The 25,300-nt window shown below is 38.8% G+C and overlaps 1 protein-coding gene across 1 annotated transcript in view; it reads right to left on the reverse strand.

The window, feature by feature from the left end:
- The window catches only part of BBOF1 (basal body orientation factor 1), a 38,691-nt gene that overhangs the window by 2,961 nt on the left and 10,430 nt on the right, over nucleotides 1-25,300 (reverse strand). The window contains 7 exon segments of the mRNA XM_014784403.2: nucleotides 1,366-1,467; nucleotides 4,042-4,535; nucleotides 5,859-6,003; nucleotides 6,442-6,512; nucleotides 8,982-9,062; nucleotides 22,288-22,431; nucleotides 24,109-24,174. Coding sequence (XP_014639889.2) covers nucleotides 1,366-1,467; nucleotides 4,042-4,535; nucleotides 5,859-6,003; nucleotides 6,442-6,512; nucleotides 8,982-9,062; nucleotides 22,288-22,431; nucleotides 24,109-24,174 — 1,103 coding nt within the window.

Genomic DNA, 25,300 nt, shown 5'->3' on the forward strand with positions numbered 1-25,300 from the left:
TTTTCTTTATTCCTTTTGTCCTTTATCACCAAGTCCTGTTTCTCCTTCCTAAGTGTTTCTCAGTTTCTCCCCTTTATTCTGACTGCTCCTACTCTTGCCTAAAACCCTCACCACCACATGCCCAGAGTAGTGCAGTAGCTTCTGCTGGTCCCCAACTCTATTTTTGTCCTCCAATCCATCATATATGTGACTGTGTTAGGTTAAGGTCAGCTCTGAGAACAATGACCTGTGAACCCTTCCAGTGAGACAGTATGAGAGTATGGCTTATTGCTCTTTGTATTCCTGCAAGGCAGAGAAGAAAAGTATGTGACACTACTCTAGAATCTACAATAGCATAAGTTCAAGCTTTTCTGCATGGTTTTTAAGGCTCATCATAATTTAACCATATAGGTTAAACTTTATTTCTAATTACTAATTACTCTCTAGCATCACCAAATTTCCTCAAGCCAGGCGGTTTTTCCTCAACGTTCCCTAAATACCCCACACCCATTCCCACCTCTGCGTTTTGCTTATGCTGTCTACTAAGCCCCTTGCCTGATGTGACCTCTCCCTCTCTCTACTCTCCCACTATCCTACAAGGCACCCCACAGAGTCACACTCTTTCAGTCTTCCTGACTGAATTCTTTCCTGACTACTCTAACCCATTAACATATTGTCTGACTCCAACTATACTTTATTGTGCCACCTAATTTTTTTCCTTGTTATGTTTGGTTTTGTTTGGGCAACCAGGTTGTAAGCTCTTTGAGATCAAGGGCAATGTCTCTTAATTCTTTGAATCTCCATAGTACCTAACATAGTGCCAAGCACAAAACAATCAATTAATAAGTGGTTGATTTATTTTAGCCACTTTATAGTTTATTACCAGTGTTATAGTCCCTGATAAAACACAGTAGAGAAAAAGTGAAACTAATCATTACAAAGAATTATTCGGAATATCTGTGGATTTCTGTTTTCTTTTCTAGGTCTTTTTCTTGGTATTAGAGATTCTCTTGATTAATAATCAGCTTAAAAATCATTTACTTATCTTTGCAGACCAATAAAATCTTAACAATTGTTAAGCTTTTCAGTTACCATTCATTCAGCTAAGCAATGTTGTACTGTCTTAGCAAAGCATTACTTTAAACTCTAAGATTAATCTTCTCTTTTCTCCTCCCTTTAATTCTAATTCATCTTTCATTTTCATGCTCATTCATTCATCTCCCATTCTTTATCTCTGGGAGTTGCAGTAGCTAAGCAGTACAACTCTTTTATATTTTCTGGTCCTTTCCCATTTCTTTAATTCTAAGTAAGAATAAGTTCATTGTTCCTGTATGGTTTCTGGGTTTGATAACAAGTTGGTATTTTACTATAGAAATAGGGAGTTACCTAGGAACAAAACCATTCATTTTTGCAAAGAGCAATCTCAAGACTTTCTCCTTCTGTTCCCAGGTCAAATCTCCAATATCAACATTTCCTTGAATATCTGTCCTGAAGAATTTGAAAGAAAAGAAAATAAAAAGTAAAAATATGGTTAAAGTAAGCATCTCTTCTTTTTTAAAAAAATATAAGATATGTAAACATGAGAAAGGAAATTTCCAAACCATAACAAAATATTATGAGGTTTCCAAATGTAATGACTATAAAGCAAACTTTGTCCAGTACAAAATCATAAAGTTGAAAAGGATATCAATATGCTAGCCAATCTGAAATGTTATGTAGTCATTAAAAAGAAAATAAGAAAAACTATAATAATATGAAAAAAATTTGTGCTCAAACATTAAGCAAAATAGGAAGTTGTAATATAACATTATGTATCAGGATACACACAAAGAAAAAGGAACAAGAAAAAAAATAGTTGTTTGGTGAGACTACTGATAAATTCCTTTTAAAATTTCTTTTTGTATTAGATACTTTGCTATGAAAATAGAGAGACAAAAGGTAAATTAAGAAGATAACATGTAACTTATCTAGTCTATTTTCTTACCTCCAAATAAGGCTGCAGCTAAGCTTTCCAGGCAGGTCTTTATCTATATTATAACTTTGCCAAAAGATTCATAGTCGACTTGCTATTTGCAAAAGCTGGCTGACATATAAATAGCACATTGATGTATAATGTAAGAAATATTTTTGCATATAGGTCACCTGAGTTAGTTTTCTTTAAAAGTTTAGGTTTTGCCTTATGATCACCATATACTTCAACTGTCCTTCCCCAATCTGCCTCTTAAGCAGATGACATATTTTAACCACCATCTCTGCCTTGCTGGTAGAGGCAATAGGAAACTGAGGTTAAGGTGATAAATTGCTCAGTAGTAAAAATGTCACACAGAAGGCAGAGTAGGAAGAGTCCAGTTTCTGCAATAACAATGTGGAGAATGATTTTATGTACCTTCCTCTGAAAATTTATATACCACTTAATATGCAGTAGACAAAAAATGTGTAAAAGAAACTGCCTTATGTAGGGTAGGGACTCAACTTGCTTGACTTATTAAATAAAAAAGAGAAAATTACAGAGAATCTCTTGGTAATAGAAGTGTTATTACAGACTGCTGAATATGACAAGAAGGTAAAAAAAATTATAGTATGGACATTTTTGAAGAAGAATCTTATCTTTCAGAAGACACTGACCATGTCCAACCTTCCCAACAGCTATATAATTTTTAAAAATCTAGAAATTAGTCCATTAAAAAATAATTTAAAGCAAAAAACACAAATGGAAGCACTCTTAATAAGATGTTAATGGGGCTGGCCTGGTGGCACAGCAGTTAAGTTCACAAGTTCTGCTTCAGTGGCCCAGGGTACGCCGGGTCGGATCCTGGGTGCGGACCTACTCACCGTGCATCAAGCCATGCTGAGGTGGCGTCTCACATAGAAGAACTAGAGGGACCTACAACTAGGATATCCAACTATGTACTGGGGCTTTGGGGAGAAAAAAGGAAAAAAAAAAGAGGAAGATTGGCAATAGACGTTAGCTCAGGGCCAATCTTCCTCAAAAAAAAAAAAGATGTTAAGTACATAGTAGTAGTGAGTCCTTTAAAGTTTCTTGAGTTAAGGCCTTTGAAGAATCTAATTGCATTGGAATATAAAACATAATTTTTTTTCAGAATAATCTTTAAAATGCACTATAATTTAACTCATGGTTTAAAGGGGGAAGAGTGCTCTAACAGACAAACATACTAACAGGAAATGAATAATCATTGTATATAGTCTACACCTGTCTCAAGCATTCTGCTACCTTTATCATAGTGGCAGCAGATCTCTAGAGTGTATTTTGGAAACTTGTGGGGACTTTTGGTTAATACAGTGATGGAGGTGGGCACTACCGGGTGTCCTCCAATCCATGGAACAGTTCTGTACAAGACAAAATTGTTACAAAGAATTGCTATATTGATTTTTTAAAATTACATGTTTAGTTAGATATTATTACCTATGAATTTCATCTCAGAATAGTAAAGGGAACATTACAAAATATTTGTGCAAGTATGTTTATCAAAAATGTTTAACCTGACTCTAATCAAACCTTTTTGACTAATTTACAGGAAACAAAACAAAGGAACATGTTAAAAGATATTACAGGGGCCGGTCCCATGGCATAGTGGTTAAGTTCGGTATGCTCTGCTACAGTGGCCCAGGTTCCTGGGTTGGGATCCCAGGTGTGGACTTATACCACTCATCAGCCATGCTGTGGCAGTAACCCACATATAAATAGAGGAAGATTGGCATACATGTTAGCTCAGGGCGAATCTTCCTCAGCAAAAAAGAAAGATATTACAACGACATTATATGGAACAAATAATCTAGTCTCTTTAAGAAGTCTCTGTCACAAAAAAAAGGGAGCATCTAGTAAGAATACCTACTAAGCCCCACACACTATGCAAAGATGAAGAAGTTACAAAGATGAATAAGTCACAAAGATGAATAAGTCAGTTCCCGTCCTCAAGTAACTTACCAAGTAATCTATTCAATACTTAGATATTATCAAACTGAAGGGTTCAGGGTTCCTATTTTTCTAAAGGGCACAAAAATCACAGCACAAATGATAAAATATTAAAGCATTATTTGTACCATTTCTCAGCCTCCATAAGATCCTGATTCACACTATTGGTGCTGTGCTCTCTGCCATCAAATGTTCGGATCTGGGGATATTCTGATCTTCCTGCACATGCCTCTCTCATTTTAAAGTTGAAAGCAGCTTGCGCTACCTGCTTATAATGCTTCCTGCTAAATAGGATCTGTTGCTTCACTTGGTGGAGAGCATCTAAAAAGAACCTTTCCACTTCTGTCCTCTCATCCAGTATGTTCTTGGCCAGTTTCTTCACTCGATTCATTTCCCTGTCCTTCATCTGAAGAAGTTGCTGCAGCTTGTCAATTTCAACCTGACCTGCTTGCTTCTCTATCATTGTCTGTTGCTGTAGTTTTAAAATTTCAGTCTCAAACTCTCTGGTCATACAACTCAGGGCAGTCTCCAAGCTTACCACCTTCTTCTGAAGAGTCTGGATTTGTGATCTCTGCTGGGTAAGTTGCATAATCTTTTCCTTAACCAACAGATCGTTGATCTCCTAAAAATAGAAAGATGAAAGAGGAGAGAGGTTTTTTTTCTTTAATCAATTTCAGAAATTAAAAGTTCCTCACTAATTTCCATTACTTCATAAGATTTGAGTTTGAAGCCAGGTTGAGATGGTGATATTTTGATATTCTGTGTAGCGAGAGTAAAAAACATCCTAGGGTCCTTTTCTGGACTTGTGAGGGCCACTGATTTTGCTAATTAAGAAACTTTCCAGGCCTGCCCCGTGGCTTAGCAGTTAAGTGCTCGCTCTCCGCTGCTGGTGGCCCGGGTTCGGATCCCGGGCGCGCACCAAGGCACTGCTTCTCCGGCCATGCTGAGGCCGCATCCCACATACAGCAACTAGAAGGATGTGCAGCTATGACATACAACTATCTACTGGGGCTTTAGGGGAAAAAATAAATAAATAAATAAAATTACAAAAAAAAAAAAAGAAACTTTCCTTCCTCTAAAATTCTGAAAGTTTAAATGTTTTATATTATCAAAAGAATAATTCCAAAATTAATGAGACTATACAGTAAAACATTAATTTAACAACTATATTCTGGAAACTGTGGCAGTTTGCTAGTTGCCTATCCCAATGTCAATTTTCCCTTTTCTCCTTAGTAATGAAACCCCAATTTTATTCAATAAGGCAGTAAGCCCAGCTGAAAATTCCCAGTCTCCTTTGCAGTTCAGCATAGCCAAGTAACTAAGTTCTGGTCAATGAGATGTATGTAGAAATGTGTGTAGGACTTCCAGGAATACCTCTAAAGGGAGAGGCACACTTATTTCCTTCTTGTCCTTCTTCCTTCCTGCTGTTTGAATAATGGTTAGAGCTCCAGCAGCTGCTGTGGGCCATAAGGGGACTTTGAGGATGTAAGCCACATGTTACAGAGCAGAGTTAAGAAACCTGAGTCTCTGTTGACTTTTTGGCACTACCATTCCAGCTCTGGATTGCTGACCTCCAGATTTCCTATAGGTGAGAGAATAAACCCTTTCGTGGTGAAGCCATTATAGTCAGGCCTGTTACTCACAGCTGAACACATTCCTACATGATTCAGGGACTAACTCTAAGCAAAGAAAAATGAGTATTCTAAAGTAGTATAGGATGGGAGTTATATTTATGTTTCTGATATATTCTGTATAAAGCCAAGTCTAATGCTTCTTATAAGTCATTCAGTAATGAATCTTTTCAGATAAGAAATGTACATCATCCAGACAGAAGAAAAATGGTCCCATTGTCCTTATGTATCATTATTATACTCAATCTTAGTATTTACTAACCCAATCTTTAAAAAAAAAAGATAGGGAACAAAGTGTAAAGCAGAGTGGGAACCTTTTGATATAAAAGGAAAATCTGAGTCTCATGCAACTTCTGGGAGTTTTTTTGTAGAGCATCAGCTTCCTTTAGGTGGTATGTGAGAGCTTTCTGGAGATAAACATTTTCTTTAAAAACTGTTCTTCCAGCATTGTTCAATTGCCTGAAATAGATAGATAATAAGATCTCAAAACACAAGCCTAAGTTTTAGATCTTACCAAACTAGAACAATGTTTGCTTTATCCCTTGACATTAATAACAATGACAACCTGCAAGGCTGCTATTATTAACCGCATTTTTAGATGAAGAAATTTAATTTCAAAAAAGTAAAGAAATCTTCCTACAGTCAGTTAGATACATGTTGAGAACCAGTCTAACTTCAAAGTTCAGGTCCTTAACTCTACACCACGTGGCTACGGAAAGGGTGGAGAGAAAAGGGGCGGGGACAGGAAGAGAAAGAAATGGTGAGGGAAAGCAAACCAGAAAATTTGAAGTAAGCAAACCAGGAGAGAAGGGAGAGGACAACATGATAAGAACAAAATAGACTTGCAAAGCAGTAAGTGAGGCTATTAGAAAGAAAAAGGAGGCAGGAGTCTCTTACGCCACAGCTTCATGGTGGGCTCTCTCTGCTAGCATTATTATCTTCTTTTCAGCCTCTTGTTCTAGTCGGTGCTAAAAAAGAAAATAGCCTGTTTTAATACAGAGTTATATTTCTAACAACAAATTTTACACATCAAAAAGTTAAGCATTTATCTTATAATGTCAAATAAAATTCTCCTGTCCACACGACCTAATGTGAAGTACTCCAAGTATTGGTGAAGGAGCCAGCAAAGAGCGTAGTGTGAACACAGGAACCTTAGGGTACCTCCCAATTTCCCCATTAAAGAAGCAACATGACATATAAATAGGAAAAAAATTCCACATCAGTATCGGAAAGCAGAGCTGGGAGAAATTTCTGCTAAATACAATGAGGAGAGCCATTATTTATAAGACTGAGGAGAGTCATTATTTATTCATTTGACAAATTCCTATTGAGGACTAATTAGTGTACTAGATTTTTTTAGATACTGGAGATTCTGTGGTGAACAAAACAGATAAGGTCCCTGTTCTCATGGAGCTTATATTCTAGGTTGGGATCCAAACAATATTAATAATTAAAATGTAGTGAGCATTTACTATGTGCCAGGCATGGTTCTAAGAGCTTTATGTGTCTTATTTACTTCTCATAACAACCCTATGAATTAGATACTATTATTATCCCCAAAGACAAGGACTGAGGAAACTGAGGGAAAGAGACGTTAGTGACTTTCCAAAGTCACATAGCTACTAAGTGGCAGAGCAGGGATTCATACGCAGGCAATCTGATGCTATACAGCCTCCCTAACAAGTAAACAAGTAAGAGACTGTGATAAATACTATAAACGAAATAAATGGGGTAATGAGATAGATGGTAACTGGGGGAGAAAATTTTAGATTGGGGTTTGGGTAATCTCTCTGTAAGGAAATGACATCTGAGCTCTGTAGAATAAGAATGAGCCAGAGCTGAAGGAAGAGCATTCCAGAAGAGAGAATAGCAAATACAAAAATATGCAGGTGGCTAAAACCTATACAATGTTATAAACCAATGTTACCTCAATTAAATATATATATATATACACACACAGGTGGGAAAGGGCCTGGTGGTTCAAAGAACAGAAAGGATTAAATGGGAAAACAAAACAAAACACCAATAACCAAACGGAAAGCCTTGATGTGATCAGGTGGAGCCTGCTGAGGTATGAAATGAATGGACAGGGCTTACTGGAAAACCAACTGCCATGAACCAGCAGCAGTGGGGCTCAAACCAGTATAGGATTGTGTACCTAACCATGAATTTTATACCTAACATGGTGAGGCAGATACTGCTGTGGCTGGCCAACCCAACATTCATTCCCATCTCCTTTTACCTTCCCAGCTTCCACTAGTGGCTAGAAAAACAAAATACTCACTTTCCCAGCATCCATTATAACATGGTGCTGGCCAGTGAGATAATGTAAGAAGAAATCTGCTGGGAGCTTCTGGGAAAGCTTTTATGGTTTCCAGATAAAAGGGACAGATAAAGCTGGAGCCTCCCTTCTTTCTGCCTTAAACACAGATGAATTCTGGAGCTGCATTAACCAATTGGCAACCATGAGGGAAAGGCCAGCAGCCACCTACTTCCAGACATAAACAGCCTATTTATATAAGCACTGTCAGTTAGGTATTCTATAAACTGACCAAGCACTTCTAACCTTTGTTTGTGGAATGCAACACCAAGTAGAAAAAGAAATCAAGTGTAGGGTGGATTAGAGGGAAGAGGCAACTGAGAGCAGCCCATTCCTGAGGACTTCCATTCCTTACAGTGCCAGCAAGTGCCTCAGAAGAAAAGACTACGATGCTGCTCCTGCCCCACTCCCAGGTTATTTGATACACAAATGGGAAACGTAGAGCCACTTTTTAAAGCAAATCCTTTTATCTAATCGTGATATGAGTACTTATTTGCCCCACCCTCAACTCCCTACATCCCTACCAATTTCTGAAAAAATCTGTTCAATTCTTCCCTAAGAATAAAAAATTAAAGAAAAAAATTAAAAGAATTAAAGAAAAATCATGGGGCTTCTGAAAAGATTCTATAGACAAGAAGTATTCCAATGCGTATCCCACAATTTGGAGAATTAACTTCAGAGGCACAGAGAAACGTGGAAGTTTATGATGTGCTAAGGAACATTTTGAGCCTCCTTTTGTTAACATCCTTAGCTCAGCTTGACTGTGTACCAGAGTGACCTCTCCAATCCCATCTCCTCTATATAATGGAGTACATGCAGCTTGAGTTCCACCAGGGGAACACCAAGCTGAGGGGGATGTGTCCTGAAGCCTTCGTAAAATGACAGTCCCTCTTTAGGATTTCAAGAATCTCTAACTGGCGGGGGGGGGGGGGGGGAAAGACTAGACACTGAGATATCTAGAATAGATTTCATTTTCCTTGTTTTTTATTCTGCTGTGATTTGATAACAATCTTCTAATAAGATACCAGATGGAAGGTTGATATGTCTCAGAATACATATAAATACACTTATATTCTAGTAAACAAAAGATATCTTAATTAACCCTAATATGCCATACCTTTTCTTCAAAAAACCTGCTTTCCAATCTTCTAAGAGTCTCCTGATGTCTCCGCTCTGTGTTCCTTAAATTCTCCTTCAGCTAAAATTAAAATAACAATAAAACAAAAACTGGTCAATAGGAAATGGGGTTGATTGTGGCATATTCCCAGAAAATTCTCAATAAAGAAACATTTTCTCTTATACATTACCTCTTAATCCTGAACACACAGAAAAACTCCTCCGTGTGTCCCTGCCTCTGAGTATCGTATTTCCCACAATCTTCTATAGACTTACAAGATCAGTATTGAGCTTTTAAAAAGCTTTTCGTGAATAACAGTTCTCAGAACATTCACACAAGTTGTTCTTATAATCATCTTTTTAAAATATCTTCATTTTAAACACATGGACTCACAGAATCATAATATTTCAGAGTTGGAGGGGACCTTAGGAGTCAGACTATACAATCTCTCACTTAATACAGGAATCCCTTCTATAAGAAAAACACCTAGAAACAGAAGTATCACAATTCAAATCTCATTAATTCACTAAGCTGCCCTTTAACAGTTCCTATTTTTAGAAAATTCTTCCTAGGGGCCGGTCCCATGGCCTAGCAGTTAAGTGCGCGCGCTCTGCTTTTGGTGGCCCAGGTTTGGATCCCAGGTGCGCATAGATGCACCCCTTGTCAGGCCATGCTGTGGCGGCGTTCCATATAAACTAGAGGAAGATAGGCACAGATGTTAGCCCAGGGCAAGTCTTTCTCAGCAAAAAGAGGAGGAATGGCATGGATGTTAGTTCAGGGCTGATCTTCCTCGCAAAAAAAAAAAAGAAGAAAGAAAGAAAATTCTTCCTAGGGCCGGCCCCGTGGCTTAGAGGTTAAGTGCGTGCGCTCCGCTGCTGGCAGCCTGGGTTTGGATCCCAGGCGCACACTGACACACCGCTTCTCGGGCCATGCTGAGGCTGCGTCCCACATACAGCAACTAGAAGGATGTGCAGCTATGACATACAACTATCTACTGGGGCTTTGGGGGAATAAATAAATAAATAAATAAAATTATTTAAAAAAAAGAAAATTCTTCCTAGTATTAATCTAAAAAACATCTCCCTATGATTCCCACAGATGGAGCCTTCTGTCCTCTAAAACCACACAGAATGGAAAGGACATAAAATTCTTCTAGGCAAAGAGAGCTGAGCTAATTTAAAGCTATGATCTTGTCTATATTTACTGGCAGGAATGAAGCAGATTGAAATAGGCATACTCAATCTAATATTCATGCCATAAAAAAGGCAGTAGAGAAGGGCTTTGCATCAGACACACCAGATTTCAAGTGCTACCTCTCTCACTTACCAGCTGTTTGACTCTAGGCAAGTCAATTAACTTCTCTAAGATTCAGGATTCCATAAATAAAAAGACAATAATAATAGTAGCTATCTCATAGGGGTGTGCCAAGGATTAAATAACAAATAATACATGTAAAGTACTTGATACTGGCTCAACACAAGGTTGACATGAGCGAAGCCAGGTTGTAGAAAAGAAACCCTATTGTAACTTTGAATGACCTCTGATTAACTAACCCAGACATGCTCTGTGGCTTTTGTGGCCCCTCCCAGCTGCTATAAGTTGATAACTTTGTTCTCTTGAGTTCCTTAGGAATGTGATGACTCCTGGGCAGAAAGTCTATGCTGACAGCCATCATCAATGACAACTGAAAGATCAGAATATAGGGCGTTGCTCTGGTCTCTGATCTATATCCAATAAAACAAAAGACTATCAGGAACTAAGAACAGATATCTGCCTCCACCTGGAGATCAGATGGATGCCCCCACCCTGAAACCAGATGCCTCCCCACCCCGGAAACCAGCTCCCTATATAACTGGCCTGTAGTCTTTGCTCTCTAAGATAGTTCTTTCGGACATTAGTCGGACACCTTCCCCCTTGCTAGCAAGCTGTAGTAAACTGCCCTTTCTCTGCCACCATCTTGCCTCTTGACGATTGGCTTTTGTCTTGCGGCAAGTGGATCATGCCCTTTGTGCAATAACATACTTAGAATAGTAACCATTTAATGTAAAGGTTAGTTATTATTATGTCTAATATTGTCCTCCCTTATACTTAACAATTTTCCTTACTGTGATCTCTGTCTTAACTATATTAAATCTCCATTTTATATGATCTCTTTTAGATGTTCTTCTTTCTCCCTATATTTTTTATACAATTTTTAAAAAAATGGCCTCTCACAGAAGATGTGGTATATATATATACAATGGAATACCACTCAGCCGTAAAAAAGGACAAAATCATCCCATTCGCAATAACATGGATGGACCTTGAGGGTATTATGTTAAGCAAAATAAGCCAGATAGAGAAAGACAAACACTGTATGATTTCACTCCTATGTGAAGATAAACTAACACATGGACAAAGAGAACACCTTAGTGGTTACCAGAGGGGAAGGGGGTTGGGGGGTGGGCACAAAGAGTGAAGGGGCACATTTATATGATGAATGAAAAATAATAATGTACAACTCAAATTTCACAATGTTATAAAGTATTATGACCTCAATAAAAAAAAAATGCCCTCTTACATTGTCAAAGACTTTCAAAATTAATGTCAATGTACAAGTTTATGGAAATATCTACCATCCTGGGGGGGGGGCAGGAGGGATGAACCTTTCATATGTCATTGAACTCCCTCAAAAATCTGTAAATTAATAAATAAATCTTTCAAAAGTTAATTAGGCAATGCATATCAAAAACCTTTAAAAGTTCATGTTCTTTAACCCATAAATTCCACTTCTAAGAAGTTATCCTAAACACTAATTAAAGGGGCCAGCCCAGTGGCGTAGTGGTTAAGTTTGCATGCTCTGCTTTGGTGGCCCGGGGTTCGCAGGTTCAGATCCCAGGCCCGGACCTACGCATCGCTCATCAGGCCATGCTGTGGCAGGCATCCCACGTAAAATAAAGGAAGATTGTCACAGCTGTTAGCTCAGGGCCAATCTTCCTCAGCAAAAAGAGGAGGACTGGCAACAGATGTTTGCTCAGGGCTAATCTTCCTCACCAAAAAAAAAAAAAACCACCACTAATTAAAGATATAGGAAAATATTTTGGGGCCAGCCCAGTGGCGTAGCAGTTAAGTGTGTGCACTCTGCTGCAGTGGCCTGGGGTTCGCAGGTTCAAATCTCGGGCACACACCGATGGACTGCTTGTCAAGCCATGCTGTGGCAGCATTCCATATAAAGTAGAGGAAGATGGGCATGGATGTTAGCCCAGGGCCAATCTTCCTCAGCAAAAAGAGGAGGATTGGCATTGGATGTTAGCTCAGGGCTAACCTTCCTCACAGAAAAAAACAAAAAAGAAGAAGAAAATTATTTTTGTTACTTAGATGTTCTTCACAGTTTATAATAGTGAAAAATTAGGAAAAAGTCCAAATGCCCAACAATGAGGGACCAATTAATAAATCATGATACATCTACCCAAAGGAATTCCATGCACCTAGTCAAAATATTATACAGAAAAATATGTAATGGCATTAAAAGTGTTCACAATATATAAAGTGAAAAAATCAGGTTAACAAACAATTTGTATATCATGACCTCATTTCTGTAAAGATAGCCTATAGATATTTTTTAATATGTTTCTACATAGCAGAAGAATAAAAGTAAAGACAATACAACAAAATATTAACAATGGTTATCACTAGGTAGTGTAATTGGGGGTTGGGAGGTGTATATTCATTTTTTATCAGCTAAATTTGCTGAGATGGGTATTATCACTTTGACAAAAGAAAGACTAAAACAAATTATTGAAAAAATAATAACTACAGCCTACCAACGTATTCTCCTTCTGTTAATAAGGTATATAGAAATCACTTTTTCTTTAAAACTTATGCTTTGAATATCTTTTGATAATATAAATTTAATTAGCCTCTTTTTAATTTTACAATGAATTCTATAGACATAGTATAATTAATTTTCTTCCCTTATGTATACCCTGAAATTTTAAGTTCATGGGCCCCCACACATGCCTTAATTCTTTCATATTTAGGATTCCACAAAACCACCTTATTTTTTCCCATAAACCAGTATCTTTTGCCTTTGAATTTTTTTTTTTTTAAAGATTTTATTTATTTTATTTTTTCCCCCCAAAGCCCCAGTGGATAGTTGTATGTTGTAGCTGCACATCCTTCTAGCTGCTGTATGTGGGACTCGGCCTCAGGATGAACGGAGAAGCGGTGCCTCGATGCACACCCGGGATCCGAACCCGGGCCACCAGCATCGCAGCGCGCACACTTAACCACCAAGCCACAGGGCTGGCCCTGCCTTTGAATTTTAAGTCTTCCTGGTCCAACAGCTCTTTGAAAAGTCTGAAATCGATTTCTCCACTAGGTGGCAACATTGTTCCTAAAAAAATCAAAATCTCACCCCAGTACACTAGAAAATGCACAACTAGTTCCTAATTCATTTTGATTCAGACTGTATACCCACACTTAGGATGGCTATTTTGAGAGTTTCTGAAAAGTTAAGAAACTTAACTTGACTCAGTCTACAGCATATTGATATAAACCAAAACTTGATATTCCTTCTAGAAAACTTTTTTTGTTTATTCTTAATTAAGATTATATTGGCTTACAACATTGTATAAATTTCAGGTGTACGTTATCATATTTTAGTTTCTGTATAGACTGCATCATGTTCACCACCAATAGTCTGGTTTTTATCCATCACCATACATATGTGCCCCTTTACCCCTTTCGCCCTCCCCCTACCTCCTTCCCCTCTGGTAACCACTAATCTGTTCTCCTTATCAATGTGTTTATCTTCCACATGAGTGAAATCATATGGTGTTTGTCTTTCTCTGTCTGACTTATTTTGCTTAGCATAATACCCTCAAGGTCCATGCATGTTATCACAAATGGCATGATTTTGTCTTTTTTTTATGGTTGAGCAGTATTCCACTGTATATATATACCACATCTTCTTTATCCATTCATCAGTTGTTGGGCACTTGGGTTGCTTCCACATCTTAGCTATTGTGAATAATGGTGCGATGAACATAAGGATGCATAAATCTCTCTGAACCATTGATTTCATGTTCTTTGGATAAATACCCAGTAGTGGGATAGCTGGATTGTATGGTATTTCTATTTTTAATTTTTTGAGAAATCGCCATACTGTTTTCCATAGTGGCTGTACCAGTTTGCAATCCCACCAGCAGTATATGAGGGTTCCCTTTTTTCCACATCCTTTGCAGCATTTGTTATTTCTTGCCTTGTTAATTATAGCCATTCTGACAGGCATGAGGTGATATCTCATGTAGTTTCAATTTGCATTTCCCTAATAATTAGTGATGCTGAACATCTTTTCATATGCCTGTTAGCAATCTGTACATCTTCTTTAGGAAAATGTCTGTTCACATCCTCTGCCCATTTTTTGATCAGGTTGTTGGTTTTTTTGTTGTTGAGTTGTATGAGTTCTTCATATATTTTGGAAATTAACCCCCTGTCAGAATATATGATTTGCAATATTTTCTCCCAGTTAGTGGGTTCTCTTTTTGTTTTGTTCATGGTTTTCTTTGCCTTGCAGAAGCTTTTTAGTCTGATGTAGTCACATTTATTTACTTTTTCTTTTGTTTCCCTTGCCTGAGTAGACATGGTATTTGAAAAGATACTGCTAAGACCGATGTCCAAGAGTGTACAAAGAGTGTATTTTCTTTTAGGAGTTTTATGGTTTCAGGTCTTACATTCAAGTTTATAATCCATTTTGAGTTAATTTTTGTGTATGGTGTAAGATAATGGTCTACTTCCATTCTTTTGCTTGTGGCTGTCCAGTTTTCCCAACAACATTTATTGAAAAGACTTGCCTTTCTCTATTGTATCTTCTTGGCTCCTTTGCCGAAGATTAGCCACCCATAGAGGTGTGATTTTATTTCTGGGCTTTCAATTCTGTTCCATTAATCTGTGTGCCTGTTTTTTTTTTTTTCTTTTTTGTGAGGAAGATCAGCACTGAGCTAACATCCATGCCAATCCTCCTCTTTTTGCTGAGGAAGACTGGCCCTGGGCTAACATCTGTGACTCCAGTTTATATGGGATGCCGTCACAGCATGGCCTGACAAGCGGTGCCTCAGTGCACGCCTGGGATCCAGCCGCCAGTGCCGGAGCATGTGCACCTTAACTGCTACACCACAGGGCCAGCCCCAGAAAACTTTTATTTCTCCATCATATCTGAAGGACAGTTTCACTGGATAGAGTATTCTTGGCTGACAGTTTTTATCTTTCTGTATTTTGAATATATCATTCCACTCTCTTCTAGCTGTAAGGTTTCTGCTGAGAAATATGCTGAAAGCCTAATGGGGGTTCCTTTGTAGGTTATTTTATTCTGTCTTGCTGCCCTTAATATTTTTTCTTTGTCATTGATTTTTGACAATTTTAATATTATACGCCTTGGAGAAGGTCTTTTTGCATTGAGGTAATTAGGAGTTCTATTAGCTTCATGTACTTGCATGTGCAGTTCTTTCCCCAGGTTTGGGAAGTTCTCAGCTATTATTTCTTTGAATAATCTCTCTGTTCCTTTCTCCTCCACTTCTCCCTCTGGAATATCTATAATCCTTATGTTATTTTTCCTGATTGAGTTGGACATTTCTTGAAGAATTTCTTCATTTTTTAAAAATCTTAGTTCTCTATCCTGCTCCACCTGAATCATTTCTATATTTCTATCTTCAAGCTCACTAATTCTCTCCTCCATAGGGTCCACTCTATTTTTAATGCTTTCTACATTATTTTTTTATCCCATTGTGTTCTTTATAGCTAGAATTTCTGTTTGTTTTTTTTTTAGAGCTTCAATCTCTTTGGTGGAGTATTCCTTCTGTTCATTAATTTTATTCCTGAACTGTCTTTCTGAGTTTTCTTGTAATTCGTTGAGTTTCTTTATGACAGCTATTTTGAATTCTCTGTCAGTTAGATTGTAATCTTCTGTGACTTCAGGTTTGGTTTCTGGAGAGTTGTCATTTTCCTTCTGTTCTGCTGTGTTACTGTAGTTCTTCATGGTGTTTGATGAATTGATCCTCTGCCAGCACATGTGTGGTAGTAATCACCTTCTCTTATTTGGGTATGGCTTTGGTTACTTTGGTTCTGGTTGCCAGGGTCTCATGTTCCTCCACTGCCTCTCCACGGGCTCAGATGCTAGTGTCCCGTTCCCCAGCTGTCTGGGGGTGCTGGTTGCACTGCTACCAGGAGTGCTGGGTTCACAGGTGTTGCTGTTGTTAGTGGGGGCCCAGGGCCCCAGGGACTTGTATGAAGCCTCTGCTGCTGGGGGAGTTAGTGTTGGGGGTGCTACCACGGGCGGCTGGGGGCTCCTGCCCTGTCTGCTTGCAGTTATGCAGGTTGGGCCACTGCTGCTGCCGCCACTCCAACAACAGTTGCGGGGTGAGGCCGCCGCTGGGTGCCACGACCGCCCCTCAGGTGTTCGCATGCGTGCAGGGCCGCTGCCACTCCCTGGGCATTCGGGTGCACAGGGCTGGGCTACCCCCACCTCCACTCTCAGTCGCACGGGCTGCTACATGAGGATCCACACCCTGGATTGCTGCCACCATGGGTAGGGGAGAGGGCTGCTCCTCTAGTTCCCTTGCCTCCCAGGGGTCCAGTCCATCCACCTTCAGATGTATAGCTGCCTGGATCGCTTAGGCATCCTGTTGTGCTGTGTAGGGAATCCTCTGTTGGTCAATGGATGTCTGTGTGGCTGTAATTTAGAGGGGAGAGACAAAGGGAACCTCTCACTCTGCCGCGATGCTGATGTCTAGAAAATTTTTTTCCAGCTTTACTGAGATTTAATTGAAAAATAAAATTATAAGGTATTTCAAGTGTACACCATGATGATTTGATATACATAACATTGTGAAAGGATTCTTCCCATCTATTTAGTAGAAAACTTGATATTCCTTCAATTACATCTTTTTGTGGGTGTGAGGAAGATTAGCCCTGAGCTAACATCTGATTCCAATCTTTCTCTTTTTTTTGCCGAGGAAGATTGACCCTGGGCTAACATCCGTGCCCATCTTCCTCTACTTTACATGGGACACCACCACAGCACAGCTTGATAAGCAGTGTGTCAGTGCGTGCCCAGGATCCGAACCTGCAAACCCTGGGCCACCAAAGCAGAGTGCGTGCACTTAACCACTATGCCACCAAGCCAGCCCCTCAATTACACTTTTAATGAAAAGACCCACTCAGCATTTAACAAAGATTTACTGAGCATTGCTATGTATCTGGTGTTTCAAAGAATAAAAACAACAACACTGTTCATGCCTCAAGAATTTACAATCGTTAAAATTTTTAAATTTTAAAATTACTTTAAAAATATCTTTTTATTTATTTTTCTTTTTTCCAGCTTTATTGAGATATAACTGACATATAACATAGTACGCATTTAAGATGTACAATGGGTTGATTTGATATACTTATATATTGCAAAATGATTACCACCATAGAATTAGCTAACACCTCCCTACTGTCACGTAATTACCATTTCTTTTTTGTGGTGAGAACATTTAAGATCTACTCTCTTAGCAACTTTCAAGTATATAATACAGTATTATTAGCTATAATCACCATGCTGTATATTAGATTCCCCAGAACTTGTCAGTCTTATAACAGGAAGTTTGTACCCTTTGAACAATATCTCCCCATTTCCCCCTCCCCCTAGCCCAGGTAACTGCCACTCTACTCTTTGTTTCTCTGAGTTTTGCTTTTTCTAGATTCCACATATAAGTGATATCATATAGTATTTGTCTTTCTCTGTGTGACTTATTTCACTTAGCATAATGCCCTCAAGTTTTATCCAAGTTGTTGCAAATGGCAGGAAGAAAATTATTACTTTTTTTTCTGAAGAAGATTAGCCATGAGCTAACATCTGTGCCAATCTTCCCCTATTTTGTATGTGGGTTGCCACCACAGCATGGCTGATGAGTGGTGTAGGTCCATGCCCAGGCTCTGAACCTGTGAACCTGGGCCACTGAAGCAGAGCATGCTGAACTTAACCACTACACCATGAGGCTGGCCCTTTTTCTTTTTTTGGTGAGGAAGATTAGCCTTGAGCTAACATTTGTTGCCAATCCTCTTTTTTTTGCTGAGGAAGATTGGTCCTGAGCTAACATCTGTGCCCATCTTCCTCTATTTTATTTGGGATGCCTGCCACAGTATGGCTTGATAAGCAGAACCTGTGAACCCCGGGCCCCCTGAAGCAGAGTGTGTGAACTTAACCACTATGCCACCGGGCCAGCCCCCATATTATTACTTCTAAACAGAACTCTGAGCAAAGCTCTCATGGAAAACATGCATTTGAGCTGAGCCTTTGAAGGATAGGTAAAATTTTAATGGACAGAGATCTATCAGGAATATATCCCTGACGGAAAAAGCAGTGTGAACAAAGAAAGACAGAAAAGACTTCAGGGATGAGTAAATATCCAGTTTGGGTGGATTAAAGGGGGTGTGCCTGGGGAAACAGTAAAAGGACATAAAAATGTTCCAAAGTAGGTGTAGGGTCTTGACTTTCACACTAAGGCATCTGGACAATATTCTGTTTACAATAGAGAAATACTAAAGAAGATTCTTGAGGGAGGTGATCAGAACTGTGATATTTTAAGATTATTCATGCAGCAGTGTGTACTTTGGACTGAAGTGGTGTGGTGATTTTAAAATACGTCCACAACTTCTTTGACAGTCCTCCCTTCAAATGATGGAACCTAATTCCCCATCCTTAGAATGTGAGCAAGACTTAGGGATTCACTTCTTACTAATAGAATGTGACAGAAGTAATGGTATATGATTTCCAAGCCTGGTTCAAGAAAAGGATAGCTTCTGTCTGGCTTTCTCTTGGATTACTCACTCTGAGTGAAGTCATTCATCAAATTGTGAGGACACTCAGGCAGCTTATGAAGAGGCCCAGGTGGGAAAAAGTTGAGGCCTCCCAGTAGTAACCAGCACCAACTTGACAGCCACATGAGTTGGCACCTTGGAAGCAGATCTTCAAGCGCCAATCAAGCCTCCAGATGACTGCAGCCCTGGCTGATATGATAGCTTGAGTGCAACCTCATGAGAGACCCTGAGCCAGAACTGCCCAGCTAAACTGCTCCCGAATTCCTGACCCCCAGAGATTGTGCTTTTTTTTTTTTCTTAATATTTATTTATTTAGTGTGTGTGTGTGTGTGAGGAAGATCAGCCTTGAGCTAACATCCATGCCAATCCTCCTCTTTTCACTGAGGAAGTCTGGCCCTGGGCTAACATCCATGCCCATCTTCCTCCACTTTATATGGGATGCCGTCACAGCATGGCCTGACAAGCGGTGTGTCAGTGCACGCCTGGGATCTGAACCCGGGCCGCCAGCAGCGGAGCATGCACACCTAACCGCTACGCCACGGGGCCGGCCCCAGAGATTGTGCTTTTAACAAACATTTATTATTGTTTTAGGCTACTAGATTTGGGGGTAATTTTTTCTGCAGTAGTAGGTTACTAATGCATGTGAAGAAATAGAGGAAGCAAGACTAGAGGTACTGGACGGGGAATCAGGACACCAGGATTCTGCTACTAGCTCTACACTTACTGTGAAAGTCACTTAACATCTTTGTGTCTCAGTTTTCCTCATCTATAGAATGGCTTAAATAGGCCCTAAAGTTTCTTCCAGCTCTAAGATTCTGTGAATTCTATGAAAGGTTTTAGTTTTAGATGTTTTAAGTTGTATTATTAAGTACTAGTCTAGGAACTAATGAGCAGTGACAGGTATATACACAAGTAGACGACTTGGCTCCTTTTATTCTCCTTAGTTTACAAAGATTAAAGACTAACACAAATGGGGCCGGCCCAGTGGCACAGTGGTTAAGTTTGCGCGCTCCGCTTTGGCGGCCCAGAGTTCATGGGTTTAAATCCCAGGCGCGCACTTATGCACTGCTCATCAAGCCATGCTATGGCGGTGTCTCGTATACAAAAAATAGAGGAGGATGGGCATGGATGTTAACTTGGGGCCAATCTTCCTCACCAAAAAAAAAAACACCACAGACATAAAATAACTAGAGAAGACAGTTATAGAACTATTATTTTAAGGACTTCAACGGGCTTGAAACTCATGAGGAGAGAGTTCCCCAGAAAATACTGCAAAAGAATTTGTATAATGGTGAGTTAGGGAAATTAAGAACAATTTTAAAGCAAGTTATAAGAACAGCTACAAAGCGAAAAGTAATCAAGTTCATGAACAAAGTCAGCTTCATGGGAAGGTTTTGGGATAACTACAAAATTATGATAGGAAGGAAGAGTTAAAACACATTCCCCCCCAATCTAAGAAAGTGTCTTCCCATTCCCCACCTTGCTTGAAATGTGCCAACTGATTCATTTAATCAAGTTTCTAAGAGTCTTCTATTAAGATTTTTAAAGATACATGATCATAATACTAATCAAAACATCAATAACTACTATGCTACTACTCTTACTAGAGATTAGTAGGAGCCAATGTGCTAAGTATTTTACAAACATTATGTTATTTAATCCACACAACATCTCTAAGAGGAGGCAGGTGATATTATAGCCACATTTTACAAATGAGGAATCTGAGACTCAGAGATGTTAGCAGACTATCCCAAGGCCACACAGCTATCACCTGCAGAGCCAAGACATGAAGTCCATGATCTCAACCACCACATTATCTTATCTACCTTATTCATTTCTCATATATCTTTTTTTTGCTGGGGAAGATTTGCCCTGAGATAACACCTGTGCCATTCTTCCTCTGTTTTGTATGTGGGTTGCTGCCACAGCATGGCCGCTGATGAGTGGGGTAGGTCTGCACCCGGGAACCAAACCTGGGCCGCCAAAGTGGAGCACACCAAACTTAACCACTATGCCATGGGGCCGGCCCCTATTATACCCTTTCAGTTTAGCAGTTAGCTAAAAGGTAAAGAGAAACAGGATGCAGGAACTTCGGTTTCCCATCAAAGCTTGTTCTTGGTAAGTAGGGCCCTGGATAGCCAGAAAGTGCTTGAGAGAGACTGCATGCTTGGGGGACACACTATGATTGAGAATGAGAGGCACTAAAAGGAATAGAAGAAGGGCCTTAAATAATACTAATTATAGTAAACATAACTTTAGCAGGAGTAATAACAGCAGCAGGATAAGCAACAGAAAGTGGTATTTATCACACAGTGCGAAGCATTAAAAACAGATTATTTCATTTATTCTTTTGAAGTTGGTACTCTTATTCTCATCTCCATGCTCCAGACAAGGAAACTTAACAAGATATCCAAGTAGTGAAGACAGTATTTATACTCTGGCAGTCTGACTTCACAGCACCAACTTTTAACCCCTACACTACATGCTATATGGTTATTTTTGGTGGAAATACTACTTCTATTACTACTACGACTACAACTACTACTATTAGCAGCAGTATTCATGTATATTCAGTGGTGTGTTAGAGCTACCTCATACCAGGAACTTTGCTAGCAGGTTGTTAAAGCATTGGTAGCTTGAAACTGGTCTAATTAAAGCACTTACACCAAGGAAGTCAGCAAATGATACAAATCAAGACCTTTTTTTGCAGAGAACTACCACCACTGTTAATGTAATTCTCACCAGGTGATACACACTATTTTAAGCACTTTACACATATGAACTCATTTAATCCTTACAACCACCCTATGAGACAGTAACTCTTATCCTCATTTTACACGAGGAAACCAAGGTATAGAGAGGTTACGTAACTTGCCGAAAGTCACAAAGTGGATTTCAGCTACTTGTGCCCAGCACTCATATGTGCCATTTATTGCATTATGATTAATGCAATAAAACTATATACTGAGATGAGGGAATGGAAAGTAAGAGAAAGAGCACAGCAAGGTCAGAGAAACTTTCTGAAAGTATTCAGTTTTCCTCATCCCACCCACCCCTACCCAGAGAGCCTTCTAAAATTTTCTAAAATTATCATTCATCAGTCTAAACATATTTACCTTTAAGATTTTGCTACTTTGCCCCTAAGGTTTTCCAAGAACTGTAGTTTGTTTCTTATTGAAGTCACTCCAAAGGTTTAACTGCTGATAAATATGGGGAAGGTGTTTTGACTAAGATTTGGTGAATTTACAAAGAAATAATGCTTAGAAAAAGAAAAGTCTAACCATCACGACCTTTTGCATCCAGTCCTAAACTGATATGTCTTACCCTTTTTTCCTCAAAAAATCTCTAAAATGTCAAAGTGAGTCCTTTACCACCTCATGGGAGTAAATGTATATGAAGGCTCTTGCAGACATAAGTAGTTAATTCTAATCTCCTTTTTTTTAGAAAAAGAAAAAAAACTTACATCATCTAATTCTTTCTCCACTTGGATTTTTCTCTTCTGGAATTGTTTTATTGTTTTCAGCTCTGTCTGAATCATGCCAATTTCTCTGGCTTTTTGATGGAACTGTCCCTCCAGCTCATTTATTTGCACGGTATACTTTTGTTCCTATATATAAAACAAAAACAAAAACAGGTAAATGAATTCAGAAAAAGAACGGAAGTCCCACAGAGTCATGTTCCATTTGAAGCCTTAAGCCATTTGTCTATCTTCTTACAAGAAATGTTCCCTTTTTATTTTTGCATAAAGTTTTAATTTTTGTTAAAAGAAACCAAGTGCCTTGAATAATAAAAAAATTCTAGAATGAGTGATCTTGTATAGAAAATGCAGATATTTATTAAAAAGAGGTATGAGAAGACTAAAAAATCTTTAATCTGTAAGAAAGACAAATAACATCCCTGACACTAAATTAAAATTAATATGCTTAAGAGACAAAGGAAGGGCCAATATTTCTAATAAAGAAAGAAAGAAGGAAAAGGTGAGAGAAAGAGGAAGGAAGAGGGAAGAGGGAGGAGGAGGAGAAAGGGAAGAGAAGGAGAGAGAAGAGAAAAAAAAAAGGAGGGAGGAGGAGGAGAAAAAAGGGCCAATATTACAATTAAAAAATGAATGAGATATCAAAAGAAATGCAAATGACCCTCAAACATATGAAAAAATGCTCAATCTAGCTCATAATAAGAGAAATACAAATTGAAATACACTGAAATACCATTTCTCACCTATCATGTTGACAAAAATCTTTTTTTTTTTTTTTGTCAGGAGATCAGCCCTGTGCTAACATCTGCCAATCCTCCTCTTTTTTTGCCGAGGAAGACTGGCCCTGGGCTAACATCCGTGCCCATCCTCCTCCACTTTATATGGGACGCCGCCACAGCATGGCTTGCCAAGCAGTGCCTCGGTGCGCTCCCGGGATCCGAACCAGCGAACCCAGGGCTGCCGCAGCAGAGCATGCGCACTTAACTGCTTGCGCCACCAGGCCAGCCCCGACAGAAATCTATTTTGACAATATACTCTGATATATTGTGAAGACATGGATAGAAGTTAGATTTCTCAGAATATATCATGTTTGATAGATTTGACTTTGGAAACACATAAATATTTACATAATTACATTATTTTACATGCACAACTAATTTTTTAAAAGTAACTCCTAAAAATTAAAAGCAAAATATGTTGTTGAGTTGGTGGCATAACCCTACAGAAAAGAATTATTTCAGATGGTTTTTAAACCTTATAATTTCATCATAGATCCCTACTGGTATATCTCCTAAGGGGAAAAGTGCCCCCCAAAATCTTAAACTGTTTCCAGCAATCTATGTTGGTGGTAGTACTGATATTAGTATTCTGTGACTGTTGATGTATTGAGGTTTAAAGCATTGACACAACTATACTGGTGTCGTTAAGAACCAGGATTTTTGGTGAGGGAGATAGGAGACATAGATAAAGTTAAGTAAAAACCCTGTATTCCTGCATCTGAATTGGAAGTATTAGTATGGGCTCATGATATATTTTAATCTTTAAAAATATATATATTTCCTAACTCTGTCCCCTGAAAAGCCCTAGAAGGAATGACAAACTCAGGATCAGTAAGCACCACTAATACTAGAAGGTTTTTTAAGTTTTCTACAATAACATATTTTTGAGCTTCTATACAATCAAGCGTGTGAACTTTAAGGTCGCTGAGCTGCTCAGAGGACCTACTCACTTATTCTCATTGTGTCTTAAATATGAGCTTGCCAGAAACCTGACTACCCAGTAAGTGGAGTATTAGTGTACATAGATACTCACCAATTTTTCCTTCTCCTCTTGGGCTTTTTCCTTTGTTTCATTCAATTGCTGTTTCAGTTTTTCAATCTGTAGAAGACAGAAATACAGAATTAGGAAGGTAAAGAAACTGCTCTGTGTCCTACCTTTATTAAGTAGCCTAGTTTTCACATGATATTAAAACCAGCAGAGGGGCCGGCTCTGTGGCTTAGCGGTTGAGTGCGTGCGCTCTGATGCTGGCGGTCCGGGTTCGGATCCCGGGCGCGCCCCAAGGCACCACTTCTCCGTCCAGCGCGAGGCCGAGTCCCACGTACAGCAACTGGAAGGATGTGAACCTATGACATACAACTATCTGCTGGGGCTTTGGGGGGAAAAAAATGAATAAATAAAATCTTTAAAAAAAAAAAAGAAAAACCAGCAGAGTTAGAGAGATGGAGTAAGGTGAGAAGAGGAGAAGAAGGGAGATACTCCATACCCTTAACCTGCTTATTGCCAGGTTCCAAAACCTGTCTATCATCAGAATCACCTGGGTAACTTTTTTTTAATTCTTGTAAAGAACACGACATTAAATTTACTATCTTAACCATTTTTAAGAGTACAGTTCAGTAGTCTTAAGTATATTCACATTGTTGTGCAACAGATCTATAATTTTTCATCTTGCAAAACTGAAATTTTATACTCATGAAACATTAATTCCTTCTCCTACCTCCCCCCAGCCCTTGGCAACCACCTTTCTACCTTCTGTTTCTATGATTTTAATTACTTTAGATACTTTGTATGACTAGAATCATACAGAATTCGTCCTTTTGTGACTGGCTTATTTCACTTAGCATAATGTCCTCAAAGTTCATCCATGTTGTAGCATGTGACAGGATTTCCTTCTTTTTAAGGCTGCATAATATTCCTTTATATGTGTATACCACATTTTCTTTATCCATTCATCCATCAATGGACATTTGGGTTGCTTCCACCTCTTGGCTATGTGAATAATGTTTCAACAAACATGGATGTGAAAATATCTCAAGATCCTGCTTTAAATTCTATTGGAAATATACCCAAAAGTGGGATTGCTGGATCATATTGTATTTTTAATTTTTTGAGGAACCTCCATATTGTTTTCCATAATGGCTGTACCATTTTACATTCTCAACAACAGTGCACAAGGGTTCCAATTTCTCTGCATCCTCTCCAATACTTGCTATTTCTGTTTTTCTGA

Source organism: Ceratotherium simum, chromosome 24, assembly GCF_057802395.1.
Source record: "Ceratotherium simum simum isolate JZ-2026a chromosome 24, ASM5780239v1, whole genome shotgun sequence".
Taxonomy (NCBI): domain Eukaryota; kingdom Metazoa; phylum Chordata; class Mammalia; order Perissodactyla; family Rhinocerotidae; genus Ceratotherium; species Ceratotherium simum.